Genomic DNA, 25,970 nt, shown 5'->3' with positions numbered 1-25,970 from the left:
AATGCTGGATAAGCAGTATAGTTCAATATCTGCCCATAGGCCAGACCCGGTTCACCAGGGTGAGCCCCTGATGGGCCTCTGCCATTATGTTTACCTCCCCGGCCACAGGTACTGGAACTGTTGGCTGCAGATCACCATTCCAAGCCAATGGATGCTGCGGGAAGTGGTGTCCCAGTCCGTAGCGCTTCCTGCAGGTCCCATTGGCTGGGAACGGTGATCTGTGGCCAATGGGAGCTGCAATCGCCTGTACCTGAGGAGGATAGGTGAATATAGTGGTGGTGACCTGCCAGGGGCTAACCCTGGCGAACTACCCTCATTTTATTTCCCACCCCTGGCTTAGAGCATGGATCTGGCACCCAGGAAACCTGGATTCTACTCCCAGTTTTGCCCCCAACCTGTCTGTGGCTGCATTTCCCGTCCTGCCCTTTGGCTGTTTATAGTGTAAGTTCCTTGGTGCAGGAACTGTCCGTTATTATAGACTCATAGAAAGATGGGATTGGAAGGGACCTCAAGAGGTGATCAAATGCAGCCCCCTGTGCTGGTGCAGGACCGAGCAAACCTGGACCATCCTTGGCAGGTGTCTGGAAGTTTTTAAGAACGTGTTGGACAGTGACCGAGATTCCACACTCCCGTTGGAAGCCTGTTCCAGCGTTCCTCTGCCAGTACAGTGAGAAAGTTTCCCCCAATATCTAACCTAACTCTACCGTGGTGCAAACTAAGCCCATTACATCTTGGCCTACTTTCAGTGGGCTCTGGAGAACAATAGATCAATATCCTCTCTGTTCATTTCATTTGATGTGTAACTAGCATGCCATGCACTGTCTCAGTTGGGCCTCTCTACACCACCACAATACAAATCGTCCTTCTTAGGGTGAGGAAATTCAAGCAGCAGCTACCAACTACTTAAGTATTAATGAAACTACCATGAGCTTTAAGCACTTTATTTTGAAAAAGGCAGCGTGTTTGGAAGCTATTTAACCCTGGGATTCTTCTTCTGCCTGTGTTGTTCAGGACCTATTAGCAGTATTTTAGTGAATCGTTTTGGCAGCCGACCCGTGGTGATATTTGGAGGCCTGCTGTGTGGAGTCGGGATGATTTCAGCGGCATTCTGCACGAGCATTCTACAGCTCTACATCTGCATTGGCGTCATTTCAGGTAACAAACAAGCTTTTCCTTTTTCACTTGCGCTTGAGATGTCTTTTCTAAGACAAGCCCCCGTCGTCCTGCAAATACTCAAGCATGTGCACAGTCTACACACTGGAGTAGTCTCCCGCCGGGGCTACTCACCCAAGTAAAGTTCCATGTGCACAAGTGTTTACAGGAGTGGGGCCTTTGCTTCTTAATAACACTGTCTAACATGCAGCATGCTCTCCTAGGACAATAGTGGAGAGGGTTATTCACAGGGCTTGCCATGCGGCAGCGAGCCCTGCTCACCAGCTGCGCGGTTCTGTGCTCTGCGCGTGCACAGATCGTTCTGCGCATGCGCAGTGCCGGCTCTTCCGGGGTGTAACCTACTTGCCACGGGTGAGTAGATTACATTATGTGTCGAGCCCTGGTTATTCATGCCCTCAACTCCTGCTGAAGTCAGTGGCTCACACTGCACCTTGCATGATCTAATAGCCCTACCTGCTAATAGTATTCTCTCTCGGAAGGTGGCCATTAATACAAAAATAATGGAGCTATGAGAGTTCAGGTTTTGTTGATACTTGTTTTGGTAGGAGGAGGGAAGAGGGGCTCTTTACATAAAAACCATACACATTAGAGAAAAGGAAGTTGTTCCTTTGAATATTTTCCTAAAATCTAGTCCCTTTTATTTCCATTGAAAAGACAGAATTCTAAATAATCCACATTTCTGGAATCCTTACGGCTAGCGTCAGCAGGGATTTTGCTGTTGACTTCAGTGGGAGGTGGATAGAGCCCTCCGTCTGCCCATCTGCGTGTGTGGAGACAGCTGTATCCACCTGTGGTTGGGCTGTTCCATCGCAGTTCAAAGCACCACCGAGCCAAGTGCAGCAGGAGGAAGTTGTCAGGCTGTGTGGAAGGCAGAAAGAGTCCAGGATGATAGGAAGGATTGACCACCCTTCTCCATGGTTGGTTCTGTGAGCCCTTCCTTTGGGTTTCTGTTCCATTTCATAGACTCATAGACTTTAAGGTCAGAAGGGACCATTATGATCATCTAGTCTGACCCCCTGCACAGTGCAGGCCACAGAATCTCACCCACCCCTCCCAAAATAATCCTCTCACCTATATCTCAGATATTGAAGCCTTCAAATACTTTGAAGGCCCCAAGATGCAGAGAATCCTCCAGCTGTGATCTGTACCCCATGCTACAGAGGAAGGCGAAAAACCTCCAGGGCCTCTGCCAATCTACCCTGGAGGAAAATTCCTTCCCGACCCCAAATATGGTGATCAGCTAAACCCTGAGCATGTGGGCAAGACTCATCAGCCAGACACCCAGAAAGTTCTCTAGAAATTCCTATCATCCCTCCATTGACCTATTTCCCACTGATAATGAATGGTCAATTAGTTACCAAGATCATGTTATCTTATCAAACCATCCCCTTCATAAACCCATCTAGTTTAATCTTGAAGCCAGATAGATCTTTTGCCCCCACTACTTCCCTTGGAAGGCCGTTCCAGAACCTCACTCCTCTAATGGTTAGAAACCTTCGTCTAATCTCAAGTCTAAACTTCCTACTAGCCAGCTTATATCCATTTGTTCTTGTGTCCACACTGGTATTAAGCTTAAATAATTCCTCTCCCTCCCTGGTATTTATCCCTCTAATATATTTAAAAAGTGCAATCATGTCCCCCCTCAGCCTTCTTTTGGTTAAAGTAAACAAGCCAGGCTCCTTGAGTCTCCTTTCATAAGACAAGTTTTCCATTCCTCGGATCATCCTAGTGGCCCTTCTTTGTACCTGTTCCAGTTTGAATTCATCCTTCTTAAACATGGGAGACCAGAACTGCACACAGTATTCCAAATGGGGTCTCACCAATGCCTTGTATAATGGCACTAACACCTCCTTATCTCTACTGGAAATACCTCGCCTAATACATCCCAAGACCGTATTGGCCTTTTTCACGGCCATGTCACAATGGTGGCTCATAGTCATTCTATAATCAACCAGGACTCCGTGGTCCTTCTCCTCCTCCGTTACTTCCAACTGATGTGTCCCCAGCTTATAACTAAAATTCTTGTTATTAATCCCTAAATGCATAACCTTACACTTCTCACTATTAAATTTCATCCTATTGCTATCACTCCAATTTACAAGATCATCCAGATCTTCCTGTATGATATCCCGATCCTTTTCTGAATTGGCAATAGCTCCCAACTTTTTGTCATCCGCAAATTTTATTAGGACACTTCCACTTTTGGTGCTAAAATCAGCAACAAAAAGATTAAATAAAATTGGCCCCAAAACTAATCCCTGAGGAACTCCGCTATTAACCTTCCTCCAACCTGACAGTTTACCTTTCAATATGACCCGTTGTAGTCTCCCCTTTAACCAGTTGCTTATCCACCTCTCAACTTTCAGATTAATCCCTATCATTTCCAATTTAACCAATAATTCCCCATGTGGTACTGTATCAAATGCCTTACTAAAGTCGAGGTAGATTAGATCCACTGCATTTCCTTTATCTAAAAATCTGTTACTTTCTCAAAAAAGGAGATCAGGTTGGTTTGGCACGATCTACCTTTTGTAAAACCATGTTGTAATTTGTCCCAATTGCCATTAGCCTCAATGTCTCTAACTACTTTCTCCTTCAAAATTTTTTCCAGGATCTTACATACTACAGATGTCAAACTAACAGGCCTATAGTTACCCAGGTCGCTTTTTTTCCCTTTCTTAAAAATCGGAACTATATTAGCAATTCTCCAGTCAAATGGTACAACCCCTGACTTTAGAGATTTATTAAAAAATTTTGCTAATGGACTTGCAAGTTCATGTGCCAGTACCTTTAATATTCTTGGATGGAGATTATCTGGGGCCCCCGATTTACTCCCATTAAGCTGTTCAAGTTTGGCTTTTACCTCGGATATGGTAATATCTACCTCCATATCTTTAGTCCCATTTGTTAAGTTACCATTATCCCTAAGCTTTTCATTAGCCTCATTAAAGACTGAAGCAAAGTATTTGTTCAAATATTGGGCCATTCCTAGATTATCCTTAACCTCCACTCCATCCTTAGTAATTAGCGGTCCTACTTCTTTTTTTGTTTTTTTCCTATTTATATGGCTATAATACCTTTTACTATTGGTTTTAATTCCCTTTGCAAGGTCCAACTCTACCTGACTTTTAGCCTTTCTCACTTTGTCCCTACATGCTCTAACCTCAATAAGGTAGCTTTCTTTACTGATTCCTCCCATTTTCTACTCCTTATATGCTTTCTGCTTTTTCTTAATCACCTCTCTGAGATGCTTGCTCATCCAGCTTGGTCTAACACACCTGCCTATAAATTTTTCCCTTTTCTAGGGATACAGGCTTCTGACAGCTTCTGCAACTTTAACTTAAAATAATTCCAGGCCTCCTCCACTATAAGGTCCATAATTTCTTTAGTCCAATCAACTTCCCTAACTAATTTCTTTAATTTATTAAAGTTAGCCCTTCTGAAATCAAAAACCCTAGTTTCAGATTTATTTTTGTTTATCCTTCCATTTAATTTGAACTGAATTAGCTCATGATCACTCGAGCCAAGGTTGTCTCCTACAACCATTTCATCTATGAGGTCCTCGCTACTCACCAAAACCAAATCTAAAATAGCATCCCCCCCTTGTTGGTTTAGCAACTACTTGATGAAGGAATTCATCAGCTATCACATCTAGGAAAATCTGAGCCCTATTATTATTACTAGCACTTGTTCTCCAGTCTATATCTGGAAAGTTGAAATCTCCCATGATTACGCAGTTTCCATGAGTATTTACTTAATTAAAAACATTAAAGAGGTCTCTATCCATATCCAAATTGGATCCTGGTGGTCTATAACACACCCCAAGCACTATCCCAGGGGAGGATCTGATAGTTTTCTTTCCCAATGTGATTTTTGCCCAAACAGACTCTGTCTTCTCCATTCTATCACTTTTTATTTCTTTACAATCTACCTCTTCTTTGATATACAATGCGACTCCACCACCTTTACCCTTATTTCTGTCTTTCCTAAACAGCACATACCCTTCAATACCTGTACTCCAGTCATGCCTAGTATTCCACCATGTTTCTGTTATTCCTATAATATCTGGTTTCACTTCCTGGACCAATAGCTCTAGTTCCTCCTTTTTGTTACCTAGGCTCCTCGCATTGGTGTACAAACATCTTAATTTTTGCTGTTTGGCCTCATTCACATTCTTTACCCAATTTGACACGGACGTTATACCTCCAATATGACCTATTAGACTAGTATCCACCCCACCCTTCCTCATGTTCATTCTCCTACCCCCAGCTATATCCTTTCTTACTTCGTTTTCCTCCCTCTCAGTATTAAAATCTGGCGTAGAGATTACCTGGGCATCTCCCAACCGTCTCCCCCAAATTCCTAGTTTAAAGCTCTCTTAATCAATTGAGCCAGCCTCCAGCCTAGAAGTCTATTTCCCTCCCTACTTAGGTGAAGTCCATCCCGAGAGAACAGTCCTCTGTCCATAAATGCCTCCCAGTGACCATACATCCCAAAGCCCTCCTTATAGCACCACTGCCTAAGCCATCTATTGATCATCATAATCCTGTCACATCTTAGTTGCCCTTCTCTAGGAACAGGCAGAATCCCACTAAAAATCACCTGAGCCTCAATTTCCTTGAGCATCCTCCCCAGCCTAGCATAGTCTCCCTTAATTCGTTCCAGCGAGAATCTAGCCGTATCATTTGTTCCTACATGAAGGATGATCAATGGATTCCTTCCTGCTCCCTTAATAATCCTCTTCAACCTCAGTTCCACTTCAGCTGCAGAGCAGTAGCCTTGGCTGTGTTCTCCAGCTGCCTCTGGGCAGGGAGGAAGTGAGCAGGTTCGGCTAGAGGCAGCCTCTTTTACTGAACCCTGCTCCCCTTATGACTCTACCCCTCTCCATGAAGCCAAAAAGATCCACCGATTACTGATGAAATCTGTTCCCTCTCCATCTGGGCTACTTCACTTTGGAAGCCCAGGGGCCACAATGATACTCACAGCACATGCTGCGGGCCGCAACTGAAGTGTGGTTGCATATACAAGCACATATATATGCAAATAGATGCAAATAGCTTCTTTCACGCTGATGGGCATGAACACAAAGATTAAGGCAAGACTACAGAACACATAGGCCCCCATTTAAGTCAGTTCTGCTGATATTAATAAAATGCAATATTTACTCAATTTCCACCCAGATGACAGCACTTTTAATGAGCAATAACAGTCCAGGAATTTAACTACTAAAATGCATAGCAACAAAAGACCATTATATTGACTACTTTTTGGTTTTGGCTCCCACCCACAGGCCGCATGTTTAGTAGCCCTGCTCTCCAGTTTATACGTCTTGTTTTTGTGAAGCCCTCAGACTGAGTCAAACCCGGCCTTTTCCAGCTAGGATAAGGCTGGCTTTGCACTACAGCCAACAACACTGCCTAGCTTGAATGGCTAAAATTAGACTCTGAAATTCATGATTAGGCACCGATGATTGGGGTGGGGGGGGAGGGCTCTGTAAATCAGGCTACTAATCGAGGTGCTTAATTTTCAGCATCTGTTTGATCATTTTAGAAGAGAGGTCTATATTGTTGCCTCCAGTGCATCGAGTACATCTGTGAGAAAGTGCGACATGTTAAGCTAAAATACTGACTTTACAGCCTGCACGAGATGGGGAATTAATATATCCTGTCTCGCTGTGGCTACACTAGCTACCTCTGACTTCCAATAATGAACTCCAGGGGCTAAACTTGTAAGATTAATAACTCAGTTTACTGGTAAGAGGAGAAATATTAATTGGGACAGAAAACTTGTCACCGTGCTTCCCTACACCCAGACTGCCTCATTAACTCTGGTTGTGAAATGGCACTTCGTGTGCCTGACTGGCTTGTTTTTTATTTCTTACACTGTTCTGATTATGCCACCACACTTAGGGGAGACCTTGTGATCGCTGAGTGAGCAACGACTGGCACAGCTTCTTGGAAGGGGATTCCAGAAATAAAAATAACCTGCAATTCTTAACCGCATGTGCTAGTCCAAGGGGCAAGGGTCCCAGCTATAAGCCATTGCTGAACACTTGATTGCAGCATCCCCTTACAAATGCCCACTAAGGGCTTGTCTACACTACGGAGAAAATCGACCCTCTGGAGGTTGATCTTCTAGCATTCAATTTAGCGGGTCTAGGGCAGACTCCCAAATCAAATACTGAGGGCAGCTCCTGTTGCTATTGAGGACTCCTCATTCTGTGAGGATTTAGGGAAGCTGACGGGAGTGTTTGCTCCCGTTGGTCTCCTGCAGTGTAGATGCTGCAGCACCTCAGCTTAGGGTAAGCCGAATCCGGCTATGCATTTTGCATAGCTGGATGGCGTACCTTCAGCCCACCTGCCTGGTCTAGCGTAGCCCTGGCCTAAGAAGTCATCATAGCTAATGTAAAACACAATTCTTTTGCTAGAGGCTATATAAGCATTTCATACAATCAACGGTGAATAGAAGCACATGCCTTTGAGCAAATGTTGAGCTACAGTAAATTGCCACAGTTGATCAGTTCCACGTGGCAACTTGTCCCTGGCCTTTACCAGCTGCTGCGCATTACTAGACTCCTCCCTTTAATGGACAATTCTGAAATAAGCTGCCCCTCGGGGAAGTTTCTCCTTTGAACTATGTTTATTTATTATTTTCCTTAGTCTAAGTCGCAAAGGCTCCAATCAGAATCATGTCCCTACTGTTCTAGCTGCTCTACCCAGGCCCTCACAGAGGTCCAGAGAGGCCCCTCGCCATAATAAAAATACAAATTAATCCAGCACATCAGCTGATCTGAGAGAACACATTTATCACAGTCTAATCTCGTACCCTCAGCACCGATACATTTTTATTCATATTTATGAATATTCCTAACTCTATCATATGACAAACTCTATTTCACTTAACAAAAAAATGGTGTCTTTTGTTAAATCAAAGCTCTAAGCGGAGGGAGCGTGCCACATTTTGGTCCAATAAGAATGCGCATAAAAAAGAAGTTGTGAAACTTATCGAATGCCCCCAAATTAACAATGGTCTAAATTTGAGGCCTGCTTTGAGCTTGAGGCTTAGGCCAAATGGCCCTCCTGGCTCTCCGGCCCCTCAATTGGCCCTGGATGTGTAGGGTTGCCAGATGGTTTCAACAAAAATACTGGACACACTTGACATTACATCACAATCTACCGTACATCTTAGTTAGAAAATACCGGACATTTATATTTTCTCATTCATATTTTCTCAATTTGTTTCACAAAGCTCAAATTCTAAACTGTCTGGTTCAAAACCAGGCAACTGGCAACCCTATGGCCATGCCATCACACAAGAAGCTGCAGGCCCAGATTTTTGCATCTAACGATGTGACTAAGTAACTAGTGGGTAAAGTGCCCAACTCCCACTGGGCCTATGTGCTTTAAAACACCCCACTAGGCACTGCTCCCAAAGAATTTACCACAGGAATTGCCTGTACCAGTAAGGCAACATGACACAGTTGCAAGTTGCCGCACACGAGCTTGCCAGCAAGAAAAAATTAAGGGAATGGTTTTATCTAATTGTGCAAGTGCAGAGCGCACCACTTCTCCCCCTACTTATTTTTTGTATATCAGTACTTGTATAACTGGTAAGACTCCCCCAAGTGCCCAAGGCCTTAGGAACACCTATAATTTCCTGGGTCTGCTGCTACTGTGCTCAGGAGAGAATAAGAATCCTCTCCAGAGGTTTTGTCCAGAGAGTGACGAATACACTTGTGATGCTCCTAATTTGCTTGATGCTCCTAGCTCTATTTGAAAGTGTTTTTTTTTTTTTTTACCCTAGTTTGGTCAGATCTAATGTGGGAGCATTTAAGGGCTATTATAAAGCCAGCCTGCTGATCGCATGACTGTGAGAAAGTAATTACCGGAGAAATACACACCCAACAATTTACAGTGAACTGTATTTCAACTAGTCTGCTGCTTAGCCTGACAAGGAGACGCACTTTGACTTGGGAAGAGCATGCCCTGTGTACTCCCAAGGGACAGAGTTAAAACGAGAAACCCACCAGCAAAAGATCTTTGCCTCCCTCCCTTGCCTTGTTAATAGCATCTCCTCGGAGGTAGAGGCTGGAAAGGAATGTATCACGTGACGTGGACTACATTAGACACACCATTCTCAACTGCTCTCTCAATTAAAGCGTATCCATCCCCCCCCCCCCCCGTTATATGTAGGCCAGATGCAAATTCATGTAGTCAGTGAGTCAGGGAAAAGGTACCCTGCCTACCGCCAGGAAGCCCTGCACTGTGGGAGCTGCCATCTTTTGGATGATATAGGCAGGGTTGTTGTAGCAAGACAATTAAAGATATTCCTCCATCCACCTTATCTTTTGAATGAGACATAAAACCAAAAGCCTGACCACCAGCAGTCAGTAACTAGCGCTGCAGAACGCTGCAGGTACTTGTGTTACATACCAAGCCCCACGTGGCAGGATGTGACCAAGAGAGGGGAAGGGCTCCATAGCGAATCCTGCCCCCCAGCCAGTGTCCCGGCCTGTTGTGCAGAGAGCAAAAAGATTAAAGTAATTAGAACTTCCAGCCAGTACGTTTGAAACGATCAAATCCTAATTAGCAGAAACAGAATGAAGTTAGATTGAATTATTTTGGTTAGCTAATACAGGATTCTAATTGATTTGGCTAAAAGTGACTTTTAGCCATTGCATATTGCAGATGAAAGAGGGTCCATTAAAATTAATGGTAAGTTTCCAGGTTCATCTGGGAAAGGCTGGAAAATCTGGAGTGAAAACTGCAGTTACTTCTTTAACCCAACAATTGTGCAGGTCTCTGTGGTCTCTGGGGGTACGTCTACACTACCCCCCTAGTTCGAACTAGGGGGGTAATGTATGCATACCGAACTTGCTAATGAAGCCCGGGATTTGAATTTCCCGGGCTTCATTAGCATAAAGCCAGCTCCGCCATTTTTAAAAGCCGGCTTGTTCGAACCCCGTGCTGCGCGGCTACACGCGGCACGGGCTAGATAGTTCGAACTATGTAGCCATTCCGATCTATCTGTACACCTCATTCCACGAGGCGTATAGATAGATCGGAATGGCTACATAGTTCGAACTATCTAGCCCGTGCCGCGTGTAGCCGCGCGGCACGGGGTTCGAACAAGCCGGCTTTTAAAAATGGCGGAGCTGGCTTTATGCTAATGAAGCCCGGGAAATTCAAATCCCGGGCTTCATTAGCAAGTTCGGTATGCATACATTACCCCCCTAGTTCGAACTAGGGGGGTAGTGTAGACATACCCTGCATTATCTTAGCTGTGGAAATTCACTGCTATTGCTAAGAACCAGCACTATACCCTGTACGTCTCACCTTATGCCTTTTTTGTAGGTTTTAGACCAGATTTTTAAAGGTATCTAGGTGTCTAACTCTCACTGATTTCAGTGCAAGTGGGTTGCCTGCATACTTTGCAGAAGCTGGCCTTTAGTGACCTTTAGAGACCTTAAGCTACCCCTCAGCACAGCAGGGAACTTCAGCCTTCTTGCATACTATGCAATCTATAACAGCTGCAGGTGCCCCATCACATTTAAGAGACCCAACAGATCTGTGCTTCATACCAATGTCTGAATGTCAAAGAATGTAACTTTAAGATTATTGTAATATGTATTTGTTCAATTTTCTTTTGAAAATTTCAGAACATTTGATTATTTGTTTTAAAAGTCAAGTGTTGCTGTTGGGAAATAATTATTTATCACCATCTTGATTATTATGACATATTTGGAATTTGAGCTGTGCAACACCAGTGGGGAATTCTGTGTAGCTAATATGACTTATTTACAATAGCTTTCCTTAATTAATTTGAAAGACCTGGATATTCCTACATTTTATTCTGTAAAGTCATATGGTTAGTCAGGTACTGCACAATTAAATAGACTAATAAGTGAACTTAAAAAGCCTGCATGGTCCTGGTTTCAGGATTCACAGTTTTAGTAGTCTCAATTCAAGGGTTAAATTTCATTTTTGTTTTACAAGGATCATGCTTTAGCTAAGGACTAGGGTAGAAAATTGTGTGTTTATTTTTTAAATTGTAACTTTAAGACCAATCTGTATTACTTATGTAATTTTATTTTGTAAGGGAAAGCAGCATACAGAATCTTAAAGATCTCTTAAGTCGAACATATTCCATACTGGTATTCTAAAGAACCTAGGAATGCTCCAGAGGTCCAACACTCAACATTTAACATCTGTTGTTGTAGAAAACAGATTTCAGTTCACGCAATAGGAATGCAAATGATCAGTTAGGCGGTTGAATTACTTATGCTGATGTATAGCACTATTACTATTTATTTAAATACAATAAAAAAGGTATTTTAATTTAAACATCTCATAGCTCCAGGGACCTTCTAAATTAGTATGAGCGGCAGTGTCTGCCACTTCTGCTATCACAATATACTTATGCTCTTGACCTCTCAGGCCTTTTAATCTCTTGCCTAAATTGCTCATATCAGTGTACTAAGGCCACATCTCCAAATACTGGAGGATCGAAGCTCTGGTGATCGATCTTCCGGGGTTTGATTTAACAGGTCTATTAAAGACCCACTAAATCAAGCGCTGAGAGTGCCCCCACATTGATGCCAGTACTCCTTGCTATCTCAAGGAGTTAGAGAAGTCGCTGGGAACATTTCTCCCATCAATCTCCTGCTATGGAGATGGCGCCAAGATTGGTTTAAGGTCTGTCAACTCCAGCTATGTTATTTATGTAGCTGGAGTTGTGTACCTTAAGCTGACCTTCCCCCCACAGTGTAGACTTGAGCCTAACAGTTGAAGGGATGGGTGCTACTATACTTGATACCTAGGTCTGCTTGCCTTTCTGCAGTGTGCTGAGGAGCCACAGCCCTCCAGGGAATGAGATGAAAGTCCTAATCAAGCATGTAAGCATGTTGCCCTCTAGTGGTTAAATAGCAACTGCTAGGTATGACACAATGCTGACATTGCCATATTTAGAGTAAATGTCTTGCAACCTATCTAAGCCCAGCTAGGAACATATCATTGTATAGTCTGGATGTAGCGAAAGCATGGATGACCAGGGAGAGGTCTGCCTGTGAGTGCAATGAGTTGATTCACTCGTTTAAGTTTTTATAGGGTTGCCCACCACTTTGGTATCTGAGCATACATAAATCAGTGACGCTAAGAAAGCAGCATTGACCAGCACTGTCATAGGGCCCTCTGTGCTGTCAAAGAAGTATAAATTCATATTAGTTTGACTTAAGTTCTACACCTGTCTCCCCTCTGGCTGTTGAACAGCAGTGAGAACCAAATGAAATCCTGCAGCTCCCCAGAGATCTCTCAAGCCAGGTCTACACTAAAGATGAAAGTTGAATCAAGATACGTTAATTACATAGCTGGAGTTGATGTACTTTGATTTGATTTCCCTGCCGTTCTTACAGTGGGAGACCAATGGGAGCATTTGCTCCTATCCATTTCCCTTATTCCTCGCAGGAGTATCGGCTGCACCCTCTGAGTTTGATTGAGCAGGTCTTTACTAGACCCACTACATTGAACTCCAAAAGATCAATTGCAGCAGCATTGATCTTCTGCTTAGTGAAGACATGGCGTCAGTGAAAAAGGCAAGTGCCTATAAGCACTCACAGTTTTCTATTCAGGCACAATCCTTTTAAAAGCAGCTCTACATATCTGAGCCAGAGACCACAGCATCTTCACCAACACCTGATGGACAGTGGACTTCAGGATTGCTGATGGCTCTACTGTGGCTACTCCATACCATTCTCTGTTGCTCATTTCCAGAATGAGTTCAGCAGCAGATATATTAGCTAAGGCAACTTCAGCACTAGGAGATGGTCCCAAGTCTGATTTAAAATCAAAAGAGCTGGTCAAGTCCACCTGTGCCTCGCAACATGACCACTAGAGTGAGCATGAACATGTCACAGACAACAGGCCATCGTATTTTTATGCAAGCATGGAGGTTTACAGGGACAAAAAAAAATCCCGAAATTGTGGCTAATAGATTGGCATTGTTACCACACCACACTGTTGTGTCTTTACAAAAGCGCTGGGGACCTGGTATATAGATTTCCATTTGCTGTGAGCCAGGACTATAAGGGTGAGATTTGCATCCCCCCAGTAAAGAGGCTGGAAAGTGGCTTGAAGCTCACTTTGCACCCTCCTGACCGGGGCACCTCTGGGGGCTGAAGAAGTATAAATTGGACACCACCAAGGACTTTATAATTTTACAGCAGCCTCTCCAGGTTACCCTATGGTCCGCAGGGCTGTTTGCAGTCCCTCACCACTGTGTGCGGCATCCTGTCCTGACTTTTGTTTCACTGAACACGCCAAGAAGCCCAGTCATGGCCCCACTGTGCTAAGTGCTGGACAAACACAGCCCAGAAATATGATCCCTCCCTCATTGATGCTTCTCGCTCCCCCTCCCTCCCCAGCATGTGTCCTTAGCCAAGTCTCTCAATGGGGTCCTTGGAGGCAGCTTTATGGTGGCCCTCCTTAGTTCCTGTGTTGGGGGAATCCTTCCCCCAGCCAGAGCTGGGACTCTGAGGGCCACTTGGTGCCAGTCCAGCCCTTGCACCTGGTATAAAGGGGCCAGTGTGACAACGAGGCTCTCACCTTTGACATACACAGAGCCCCCGTCTGATTGGTGGAATTGGGCGTAGAGTCCATCCCTTTTATTACCGTTTTTTTCCTCCGTTACAGGATTTGGCCTGGCTCTGAACCTTCAACCTTCAGTGATCATCATCGGGAAGTACTTTTTGAAAAGGAGACCCATTGCGAACGGCCTTGCCATGGCTGGGAGCCCCGTAATGCTTTGCACCCTGGCGCCTTTGAACCAGTTCCTTTTCGACCATTTTGGCTGGAGGGGCAGTTTCTTTATTCTTGGGGCAATTCTGCTGAACTGCTGTGTGGCTGGTGCTCTCTTCAGGCCCATTGGAATGGCAGCCAGCCCTGCTCCGAAACAAGCCATCAAGCACGCTGGACAAGAGCAGCCCAGTAAAAGTCTGGTGGAAATGGTCCATCCCAACACGGTCAGCTCGTTGGCTGGAACTGGCGAGAAAGAGGACAAAGACTGCTGTGAGAAGTTTAATAAATACCTTGATTTGTCCCTCTTTAAGCACCGAGGTTTCCTGATTTACTTGATTGGGAACGTGCTCATGTTTCTGGGATTTTTTGCCCCTATTGTTTTTTTGGCCCCTTACGCAAAGCACCTTGGCATTGATGAATACTCAGCCGCCTTCCTTCTTTCTATTCTTGCCATGGTCGATATGGTCGCCAGGCCCGCCACTGGAATCATTGCCAACAGTAAATGGGTGAGGCCAAAGATCCAGTATTTTTTCAGCTTTTCAATTGCTTTTAACGGGGCCTGCCACCTCCTGTGCCCCTTGGCCACTGGCTACACGGGTCTAGTCGTATACTCCATCTTTTTTGGCTTGGCCTTTGGTATGGTTTGTGCCATGCTCTTCGAAACCCTCATGGACCTCGTGGGAGCAGCGCGATTCACAAGTGCAGTTGGCCTTGTCACCATAGCGGAGTGTTGCACTATACTTCTTGGACCACCTATTGGAGGTGAGCATGTTTCTAGACTGTAACTATGGTGACGTGTCAGCTTCTGCTTTCGTTCCTAGATTGATCTTGTGATAAATATAGGTGGGGTGGGGCGGGCATGTAACTTCATCTTTTCCATTTCAATCCCACTTTGTTTTGGTTTTACCAGTAAGTAGGTGTAGCATAATACAGGTCATAGAGTTGTCTTCTATGATGTCTCTTAGGGACGATTTAGCCACATTAAAAATAAAAAGATCAGCTTCCAGGGATTTGTTCCATGGGTCTTAAACCTGCATATGTCTCAGATGTAAAACTTCATGTTGAAACCAACATTTTTAGGTGTGACGTGGATTGAGGATGAGCAAACATTCAGGTGGCTTTATGAATACTCCTAAATGTAAACTTATTCATATGGAAAAGTGTTAACAGGCCACGGTCTCTATCCTACGGAGCACTGACTGCTTACAGCCACCATCCAGCGCCTGGTTAATTTTAAACATCATAAAAACTCCATTAAAGCGCTTTTGCTGAATCGAGACCCCCTGGATCTTAGCTGATGTTTTTTATTTGTCTAGAAGGACATGATCAATCCAAGCAATCACAGATGTAGATGCTTTTAATTTCTATGCAGCTGTACAGTCTGGCTATAAAGGAACTTGGCACATTTTTATTTATGGATTTCCAACCTCTCATCTTGGCAAATAGCATTCGAGCTGTAAAGAGGAATAGAAGTTGTTTTTTAAGGAAAAATAATTTAGTTTGAATAATTTGAGAATTTTTGCTTTTCCTTCTTACAGTTCATTAAAATATAAAATGTTTGACAAAATAGAAAACAAATTTGACAGCGATCTGGGGCCTTTATTCTTTTCTCATCGGCCAGTGTTCACCCATGAAAAACTTTGGATTGTGTGTTCTCGTAGACTGAAAGCAGCTCTGAGCAGAATCCTATGTCGCTGTGAAGGGCCTGGCATACGGCTGAGTGCTAGACCCATGGGGTAGGCTTGTCACCACTGCCCAGCATTGTTGCAGGGACCCCTCCGACTCTAGTTTCCCTCTGTTACCAAGTACCATGCTACAATTTGTTGTGCTACAAGCTAATGATACAAAACCTGCCCTGAGTCAAGGCTGCAGAAAAGTTAGGCTGTGTCTCGGTGATGGTGATAGCCCTCTTGGAAAGGGATACCTAAATACCTTATCCTGTGGCACCTTATAGACGAACAGATTTATTGGAGCATAAGCTTTCGTGGGCAAAGACCCACTTTATCAGTGGATCTTTGCCCACGAAAGCTTATGCTCCAATAAATCAGTTAGTCTATAAGGTGCCACAGGACTTGTTGTTGTTTTTGCAGATTCAGACTAACACGGCTACCCCTCTGATACTAAATACTTTGGAGGATCTGGGCCTATCTTCCCCTGAAATCGAAGGGAATTAAGCACCTAAATATCGCTGGGGTCGCGGGCCCTAGATGTTATCTGGTATTCAGAGTAGGAGTCCTAAACAGATCAGCGCTCTAAGTGCCATGCTGACAAAGGACTGATCATTTAAAATTAGGTCAAACTAAAATGAGACCGTTTGCCTTCCATAGACAGGCATCTGGTGACATTTTTTATTATTATAACCCTTCCTCCCACATAGGCCCTGAGAACCCACTCACCAAGCATCTCTCCTCTCCAGGCCCCTTCAGTACCTTTTGGCGTGGAAAGAACAAAAAAGTCCCACATGCTCACAGCCTCCGGTTTGGTTTGTGGAACTATTGACTGTGGTTTGTAAACTATCCTATAAATCAGCTTCTGTTCCTAATTACTGCAGGATAGCCATATGTGATGCCAATATTTTAAAAAGGCTCTAGAGGTGATCCTGGCAATGACAGACCAGCAAGTCTAACATCCATACTGGGAAAATTAGTTAGAATTATAGCAAATTATAGTAAAGAATAAAAGTGGCAACTCTGGGGAGAGGCTGAGTGCCCAGCCCTGCCTCTTCCACCCTAGGCCCCACCCCTTCCAGCCGGCCTGTGACCTCATACAAAAATTCATTAAATGTCTCCCCTGTGAAAATTATTGCCCTCTCCTGGGTTAACCAGTTAAACTTTTACATTTCTAAATGTAAGAACATAACATAAGAACGGCCACACTGGGTCAGATCACAGGTCCATCTAGTCCAGTGTCCTGTCTGCTGACAGTGGCCAATGCCAGATGTCCCAGAGGGAGAGAACAGAACAGGGAATCCTCACGTGATCCCTCCCCTGTCCCCTGCCAAAGCACCCACTAGCTCCCTTCCCCAGTACTATGTCCCCTGCTCCCACCAACACAGTTGGGGCCACATTACTGAAGCTTGGCGGTGGGAGGAGGGTTTTTTTTGCATCTCACTTGTGTGGCCCCAACTGACTTTTCTTGGGTCAGTGACTCCTGACTCAAGACAGGTTCCCTGCCCTTCTCAGAAATAAAGACAATGCAGAAACTTTTTTTGTTTGACACAGTATTTTATTTAAAAATGAAGCCTGGCCAACAAACCCCAAATTGGGGCTAAGAACCCATCTGGCCACAGCATCAGAACACTCCTGCACTCTCCTTTCTCCCAGACCCTACATCGGAGCCGATCATACACTGGAACCCCCTGCCCTGAGCCCCTCACATACCCCAACCCAAATTCCTGAACCCTCACATCCAGAAGTCTGTGGCTTGCTTAGTACCCTAAAACCCTACATCTGACCCCAACACTGCCCGGCCTGGCGCCCTCTCCCCGAGCCAGTGTCCCCTTATCCACCTTCTCCTGCATCCAGATTTCCTCCCAGAGCTTGCACCTCTCACCCCTTCCCACACCCAAATCCCTCATTCCCACCCCAGAGCCTACACATCCTGTCTCAACCCAGCAAGGTTACGGCTAGACTGCAGGAGTTTTTCAGGATTCCGGAGATATCCCAGAAAAACTCTTTTGCATCCACAGATGCATTTGTTCTTCCACTTCTTTTAGTGGAAGAGCAAACATGATCTTTTGGACACCTCTATATTCCTCTTTCCACAAGGAATAAGGGGGCTTCCAAAAGAAGGGGTTTTTCTGACATTTGGTCCAGTCTAGACAGGCCAAATGTTGGAAAAACCTCTTCCTACAGAAGAATTGGGGAAAAAAGCAGTGGTATAAGGGTTGGGGATAGCAAGTGATAGAGAGGAGGAGAATAGAGAAGGCGGAGCTTCAAGGAAGGGGCAGGGCTTCGAGGAAGGGGCGGGGCAGTAGATCTTGGCTTGTTCTGTCATTTAAAAAGTGATCTCGGGTGTGAAAAGGTTGGAGACCACTGCTCTAGGTTCTCATAGCTCCGGCCCCTGTCAGGGTAGCGCTGCAACCAGGAGCCATGAGCCCTTGAAATAGGTTCCCACTGCCTGAGCCACCATCTGGAACATAAATAAAAGCATCCAGATGCAATCTGCAGATTGAAGTGTTAGGGGAGCCGGATTTGCCCTCTGGGCCGCATCTTGCCCAGCCCTGTGTTAACCAGTAAGCTGATGGTTAAACTCTACAGCTTTCCTAGGGAGCATGGGCGAGCAGCTGGCAGCCCCACGGTTAACCATATCACTGATTTGATCGGTTACACTGTTAATATTTTTATTCACATATTTTACATCCCTAGTTCGTTGCAGTTGCTGCGTGTGCTCCCTCTGGTACAGCAAGCAGAGCTACACTTGCCTTTATCAGCTCGGGCCAGGAGTTAAACACAGCTGTAACTAAACACAGGAGCAGCACTGCTGAACCCAGCTGTTGCTGCTGCGTACCAGCCCACTTTATGACATCTAGCTTTAGGTTCATTCTCCCTCAAGGCCCATACTAACAACCCGCGTTTAAACCTGCAGCAATGCCCAGAGTCATTGGCAGCAGGTAGAAGGCTTCTCCCATGAACAGAATTACCTCCTATTGTTTCATTATGTAGCATAGACTGTAAATTCCTTTACCATCCAGGACCAAACAAAATCTACATAATATAATTATCGAACACACTTTTCACTGTCTGGGGCCTTTACGTAAACCACATGAGGCCATGAGTTAAATGAGTTTGTATGTGACACCCAGCTGCCATATTTTCCATATATCAGTAGAGACAAGGAACCAGTGACTAGAATAGAAGAAGGTGGGACACATAAGGAGGTAAGGCTTACCCAGCTCTTGCATGCTAGACAGGTTAACTGTCTGCTGCGAGGACTGTTAATCTGTCACCTTTACATGAATTGAACAGCTGTCCATTTTTTACCAGGTAAGGTGTTCCACAGGCATTTGTATATAAAGCTGTGATTGCTCCCTTCAACACAGCTGTTCATGATAGTAAACTCAAGGACCTCACAAGCACAAGGCAGAGTAAAAACGGTTTTGAATTTCATGGGATTAAAAAACGACTAGGAACTGATTAAGCTTCATTCTCTTACAGAGCAATATGATCCTTCCTTGCACTGGGTAGCGTGCACTGTGATAAAAGCCGTTGCAGCCTCTTCTTTTCACACAGAGTAATTATATAATTTATAGCAAACAGAAGAAAACACAGTTTTATGGTGACTGTTTTTTCTAAGTTCTGTAATTTTTTATGCTAGAGATTATGCTAATTGCCAAAAACTGCTAATGAGGCCCAAACAGTGAGGCATAATAGTTAGTGATATTAGTTTTGGAGTATTTTTTTATCATTTTAATAAGCCACAAATTTAGTGGGTCTTTGGCATTTAATAACCCACTGCAGGGTTCCGCTTTAATGAACTAAGCAAATTGTTCCCAGTGTGTTTTATGGCTTCTCTTATTCTCAAAGGAAAAGAGGCGAGACTGTTTTACTGTTGAATATTCCAGTGCTTTTACTCATTAAAACCTTCATTGAAACCTATTTAACAGACTTCCAGATCATTCTGGTTGTCAAGAAGCAAGAATTGCAGTAATTAGCCTTTGGTTGATGTTTCGTGAGTAATGTCCATAAGACAATATATTGAAAGCTGTGTTCCAGGATGTTTATAGAACAAATAAGTTTGTTGGCCAAAACGATTGAAGAAATAATTTCTGCAATCAGTAAATACATTAATGGGTGATAAAATACCTAAGTAGTGTGAATATAATTTGGGATAATTAACCTCCAGACTTTTAACAGATTAGTTGTCACTCAGGGGGGTTCTTCTCAAAGAAAAAGAGAAAAAATGACTTCAAAAAGTCAGACCTTATATACAGCCTGTTAATTGCAAGAAGGAACTAAAAGAGATATGTCAGTTGTATTTTAATTAGGATTTGGGATGCTAAATTCAGTCCATACTGCTTCAATACACGCGCATTAATACTCAGCATCACAGTCTCAACAAGGTTTGCATTGTATTGCACATGTAACCACCACCGGGCAGATTTGAACCTCGGACCTCTAGAGCGGAGTATAGGAGTCTCTACCCTCCGAGCTAAAAGCCAAGTGTTGCACAACCAATGCTGTAGAGGTCTCTTGATCTTAACTGTTGCTGTGGTCTAGGTACCACTTGCATTGCTCAGTAACCACACTAGGGCTGTGTCTATACTGGCACAATCTTGCACAAAAGCGGCCACTCTTGCGCAAAAACTTGCTGCATGTCTACACTGACCGCGTGTTCTTGTGCAAGTAAACTGGCGTTCTAATGTAGGAAATCAGGGCTTCTTGCGCCAGAACTCTGACACTCCCACTCAGGAATAAGCCCTTTTGCGCAACTGTTCTTGCGCAAGAGGCCAGTGTAGACAGGCAACATGAATTTCTTGTGCAAGAAACCCCTATGGTTAAAATGACCATCAGAGCTTTCCTGCGAGAGCATCTACACTGGCATGGATGCTTTTGTGCAAAAGCACATCTCTTGTGCAAAAGCACATGCCAGTGTAGATGCTCTCTTCTGGAAGAGTTCTTGCACAAGAAGCTGCCAGTGTAGATGTAGCTTAGGTGTGTGTGTTACATACTTCCCCTAGGTGAGGAAGTGCGTCCCGAGCTTCAGAGACCCAGTTGAGATCCCGGGCGAGCCCCCACTTGGACTCACCACCGAGTGGATTTGAACCTGGGCTCTCTGAAGTGGGGTATAGGAGCTTCTACCCTCTAAGCTAAAAGCCAGCTGGCTCCTAGTCCATGCTGTGCAAGTCTCTTGATCTTAACTGTTGCTGTGGTCTAGGTACCACTTGCATTGCTCAGTAACCACACTCGGTGTGTGGGTTACACATGCATGGGCGGTAGGTGCAGCTAGGGGAGGCAGGCTCCTAGCCCCACCTACAGCCCATGGGATGGAGAGGAGGCAGAGCAGCATGCAGAGCATGCTCTTCCGCCCTACACTATGGGGAGGGGAAGACAGGGAAGGAGGTGAGTGCACACACACCAGACTCCCTGGACCCGAGCACCGGGGAGAGAGGAGGCCGCACAACTACAGCCTTTGTGTCCCAGAGCATTGGGGAGGGAGGAGGCCACATAGCCAGAGCCTCCCTGGCCCCAGAGTACCAAGGAGGGAGGAGACTGCATGGCTCCAGCCTCCCCGCCCCGGAGCACAAGAGGGCGGGTACTGGGAACAGCAACACTCCACCCCCAGAACGCCTACAGCAGGCATTCTGAGGGTGGAGTGTGGGCGGGGCCATACCTGGTGGTTAGGGAAGTCAAAGCCTTCCCCCGCCTAGGCTACCAGATGCCCATAGTTGCATGTGATATAATGGAGAACGCGGACATTACAATTAGACCGAATCTCTTCCGCGATTCCATAACTGAACTTCCAAGGCACAAGATGAAACTGTCACATTTTTCCTGCCTTTGAAATAGCTGTACGCAGTATTTTTGTAGTTGTGTTGGTCCCAGAATATTAGACACACAAGGGTACGTCTACGTCTAGCTCAAACTAGGGATGCCAATGTATGTAACTGAAATTTCTAATGAAGCAGGGATTTAAATATCCCGTGCTTCATTAGCATGATCTTGCCAGCGCGTTACTCTGATCAACAGCTGTTTCGAAAGTGAAAGTGCGCGTCGGGACGCGTTAGTTCCAACCAATCCCCTTGATTCGAACTAACGTTACTCCTCATTTTTTGACTTCAAAATAATATTCACAGGGCATGAAGTTAAGCAAAGGGTAAGTCCTTGCTCGAACAGAGTCTAAGTAATTAGAAAATATCCTATTCTGTTCTTTGATCACAACAGTAGCCCTTCTGTTCGGAAATAGAAGCCATCATATATGGACACAGTTACGGCTGGCTATGTAGATGCGTACTATGTTACAGTAAACTTCCGATAATCCGGCACCTTTAGGACCTGGGGGTGCCGGATTATCAGATATGCCGGGCTATCAGAAGGGGGGGCTATGATGGGTCTGGGGTGGAGTTGGGGGGATTCACCCATCGGCGCTGCGGGACCAACCTGGCAGCACCCCAGCTGCTCTGGCCCCGGCTTCACCGAGTCAGCCGCTGGTCAATTTCAGCAGCGGCTGACTCGGGGAAGTCTGGGGCAGAGCAGCTCCAATTGTCCAGCTGCCCAGAGCACTTCTGGGTTCCAGATGGTGCCGGACCATCAGGAGTGCCAGACCATTGGATGCCGGTCCACTGGAGTTTTACAGTATTTTGAAATAATGTCGATGTAGCTGCTGTGTAGATGAACCCTCAGATATTTAGATTTTTGCCTTCACTTCTAAACTCTGGTTTGGTTTTGTATTTCACAGGAACTCTTATAGATACTTTTGGAGATTACAAGTACATGTTCATCAAATGTGGAGCTGTGATGGTCTTAGCAGGAATATTCCTGTTCATCATGAATTACTACAATTACCGGATGCTGGCGAAAGAGGAGAAGGAGAAAAAAGAGATGGAAGAGAACATGCAGAACAGCAAACATATAAGGACAGAAACAGAGGATGGAAATATCTGGGACAAAGAAAAGATGCAGGATGGGTCTGAGGCAGAACCTTTGAGAGAAGAACTGGGACTCAAAAAAGAAGTGAATGGCAAAAGTGAAGTTTAAACTTGTTTTAATGGGTTGACTGGGATACTGCTGTTTGTGTTTCTCAAATTGACTGCAACAGTGCCATGAGTTTAGATTTCTAATTCTGCATTTATACTATTTCTATACTTTGCTTTGTCTGGGACACCCTTAAAGAGAGAAAAATAAGGCTAGCTTTTTACGAAGTGCTGGAACATACAGTAAAATACTTGTTCCTATAGTGCGGAAGCTCTGCACCATTTGGCTTTAGCTATTTCCTGTTCCCAATAGGGATCTTAAAAGCGTTGAGCCCACGTGGTTAAGCTGAACTGAGTACCCACTCACTGGTTTCAGGCAGGTTTGTACTTAACGTGGCTCTGGCCTTATTTTCTTTGCCCCTTCTCACGCTGTTAGTAATGACACTGCTGTTAATGCTCATGCGAGCCTAGTGACAGCTTGCGGACGTATGTGCAGGGGAATCACTCCGCTAGCTCATAGGGTAGATGTAGCCACAGCCAATGCAAAGCCGTCCATTGGCTTCCGTGAGCTTTGAATTAGATAGTTTTAGAGAGGAATCTTCCACTGCTCTGGAACCACGTAAGCGCTACTGACATCATGGGCTTGATCCATGTACATTGAAACCAACCAAAAGGCTCCCGTTGTTGTCAATGTGTCTTGGCTCAGGGCTTAAGGGCCGATCTTGAAGGCTTCAATGCCGCTCTCATTTAGCAGCTACTCTTTTGCTAATGAGGCATCACCACAGGGAAAATAACCTAGGCTTAATACCAGTCATCTTCATTTGGAAGCCATGTTCAGTTTAAAGCAGGGCTACTCAACACACAGCCTGCGGGCCACATGCAGCTGGAGGCCGGTTTGTTTGAGAGCCGTGGTGCAGTTTGGGTTTACCCGGGGCTCAACACATGGCCTGCGGGTGGGAACCTTTGAACATGGCCTGCTCTGGGAACACGCTCCACAACGGCGAGGCATCTCCCAGGATGAGTGAGCACTGACAGACGCAAGCAGACAGGCTGGCTGGAACAGACGGGTACAGGGTGTCGGCTTTTCTAGCCGCCAGGGAGGGGTGCCGGGAGTACCGGGGCATTGTGTGAAAGAATCTATTTGCATATATTTGCATATATATTTGCATGCATACGCAACCACACTTAATTTGCTGCCCTCGGCATGTGCTGTGAATATCATTGTGGCCCCCGGGGCTTCCAAAGTCGAGTAGCGCTGGTTTAAAGATTCAGCTAGCGTTGCCAATCCTCTAGGATTGGCCTAGAGTCTCACGGAATCAGCACCAGCCTCCCAGCGATGATTGAAAGCCACACAGGAGATATTTAATAGGATATTTTAAGAAAATGACATGACATCACGTGAGGGGAGGGAGAGAGGGAGGGTGGAAATCTTCCGGAATAGCTTCAGTTAGACCTGGCAACCGTAGACTCAGCTTGACTTAAAGCCCTTGCTTCTGACAAGACCGTATTCCCTGGTACATGATTGCGTATGTGCCCTGTAGTTGGTAGGCAACATTGTCTTGTGGATTGAGCACAGGACCTGGAACGAGGCCATCATTAATTCTAGCATCAGCTCGACCAACAACATCCTCGACCATCAACATCAATAACCTGGGAAAACTAAGTAGGAACAATTAGAGAATGACTTATACACAGGGGTGCTGGAACAATCTGGATAGCCGGGTGCTGAAAGCTAGTGAACCAAACTGCTCACCATGTATATGATGGAAACCACTTCAAGCCAAGGGGTGTGGCAGCACTTACACTTAACCTCTACTCCTGACTCGTCCCATTGACCGTGAGGCGATTTATCTGAGTAAAGATAAGCATGTGGGCTTGCAGGATCTAGGCCCTAGTATGGGAACACCATTCTAGTAGGAGCAGTAGGAGGAAGACAGCCTGGGGACTGGATTCGATGACCTCTCGAGGTCCCTTCCAGTCCTAGTATTCTATGACAAATCCTTGTATCAGAGGTTGGGGATGAGGCAGGAGCGGCTCACAGAATTGGAGAACAGGGCTGATACTGCAGAAAGAGACCTTCTTAAGATGGGCTACTCACACAAACGCATCCCAATATCACGTGGTACCAAAACATCCCAGTGTCAAAGATAGGTAAAAAATATTCCCTAAGGATAACAGGAACACACTGACCTCCCCTAAAAGATACGGTCAGGATGACGATACATAATAGAGATGTTTTTATCGAACCAACATGTCCAAGGTGATGGCAGGGGGCAGTATTAACTTGTCTGCGTGGAGAGGCCTGGGCTACACTCAGGGATAAGTTCAAATTAAGCTACGCGACTCCAGCTACGTTAGTTGCGTAGCTTAAGTCGAAGTATGTTAACTTGAATTTTGGCGTTGTCTGCACTGCAGGAAGTCGAAGGGAGCACGCTATCCATTCGACTTCCCTTACTCCTTCTAGAAGCAGGACTACTGGCATCGACAGGAGCGCCTTCTTGGTTCGAATTAGCGTGTCACTAGATCCTGCTAGTTCGAACCTCGGCTGATCGACTGAAGCTGCATTGATCTTATCTCAAGAGGAAGTATCTTTGTCCAGCTGAGGAGGGAATGGAAAATCGTGCTATTCACTGAGCCGCATCCATTGTAACGGGCATACATGTCTTAGTATCCTTGTAGAATCTGCCAGGTGCTAGTATGTGTTTTATCAGGAATAAACCTGGCCTGGTGCCTTTGTGCCTTAAAGGATCTTGTGGTCATTGGGAAGTTCACTCAATATCTGCCATGCCAGCTATCTGCACAGAGCTGGTGTGGCGTAGTGTGCACACCCGCACATGCAACCTAACATCTAGCATCATATCATCATCATAGTGTTTCACACACCAGTCAGCTGCTGCAATTGTTTCTCCATCCACCTATTCTCCCATCGATAAACTGCAGCTAACAACAGGGAGTTGTGAGAGGTCATTAATTAAACCCGTAAAGGTTTTGTATAAACACCAATGCCCAGGTCCTGCAGAGTACTTAGGCACCTAACTCCTATGCCTTTCTACTGCCATTAGGCATCTAATAAATATCTTTGAAGCCCCTGACTTCCTTGCTTGCAAATACCGGAGAAAAATCATATGTCTTAGCTCTGTCAGCTGTGGTTTAATTAAACCCTATGTACACACTGAGTACAGCTTAGTTGTGAAGGATGACTGTTTAAAAAAATGAATCTTTTCTATGTTCTCTGCTGCCCTTTAAACATAGGTCAGACCAACACTTTCCTCCACAACACTTAAAGGTGTGCAGTCAGCTTGAAATGCTCTTTCCAGTGAAGGCAGTGGGGCTAGGATTTCAGCCTTAGCCTCTGTCTTGTATTTGTTGTGGAC

At 45.1% G+C, this 25,970-nt stretch overlaps 1 protein-coding gene across 3 annotated transcripts in view; it reads left to right on the top strand.

Moving 5' to 3' along the window:
- Positions 1 to 25,341, top strand: part of LOC102446585 (monocarboxylate transporter 2-like) — a 95,380-nt gene extending 70,039 nt beyond the window's left edge. For all 3 annotated transcript variants that reach the window (XM_089781260.1, XM_075938554.2, XM_075938555.2), the window contains exons 3-5: positions 1,012 to 1,155; positions 13,860 to 14,726; positions 22,362 to 25,341. In XM_089781260.1, coding sequence (XP_089637386.1) covers positions 1,012 to 1,155; positions 13,860 to 14,726; positions 22,362 to 22,660 — 1,310 coding nt within the window. In that variant the 3' untranslated portion in view covers positions 22,661 to 25,341. The remainder of the gene's footprint in view (positions 1 to 1,011; positions 1,156 to 13,859; positions 14,727 to 22,361) is intronic.
- Positions 25,342 to 25,970: the final 629 nt, after the last annotated feature.

The sequence above is a fragment of the Pelodiscus sinensis genome, chromosome 11 (assembly GCF_052426305.1).
Source record: "Pelodiscus sinensis isolate ZL-2025 chromosome 11, ASM5242630v1, whole genome shotgun sequence".
NCBI lineage: Eukaryota > Metazoa > Chordata > Testudines > Trionychidae > Pelodiscus > Pelodiscus sinensis.
Note: the sequence above shows the minus strand (reverse complement) of the source record. Positions and strands in the feature narration are given on the sequence as shown.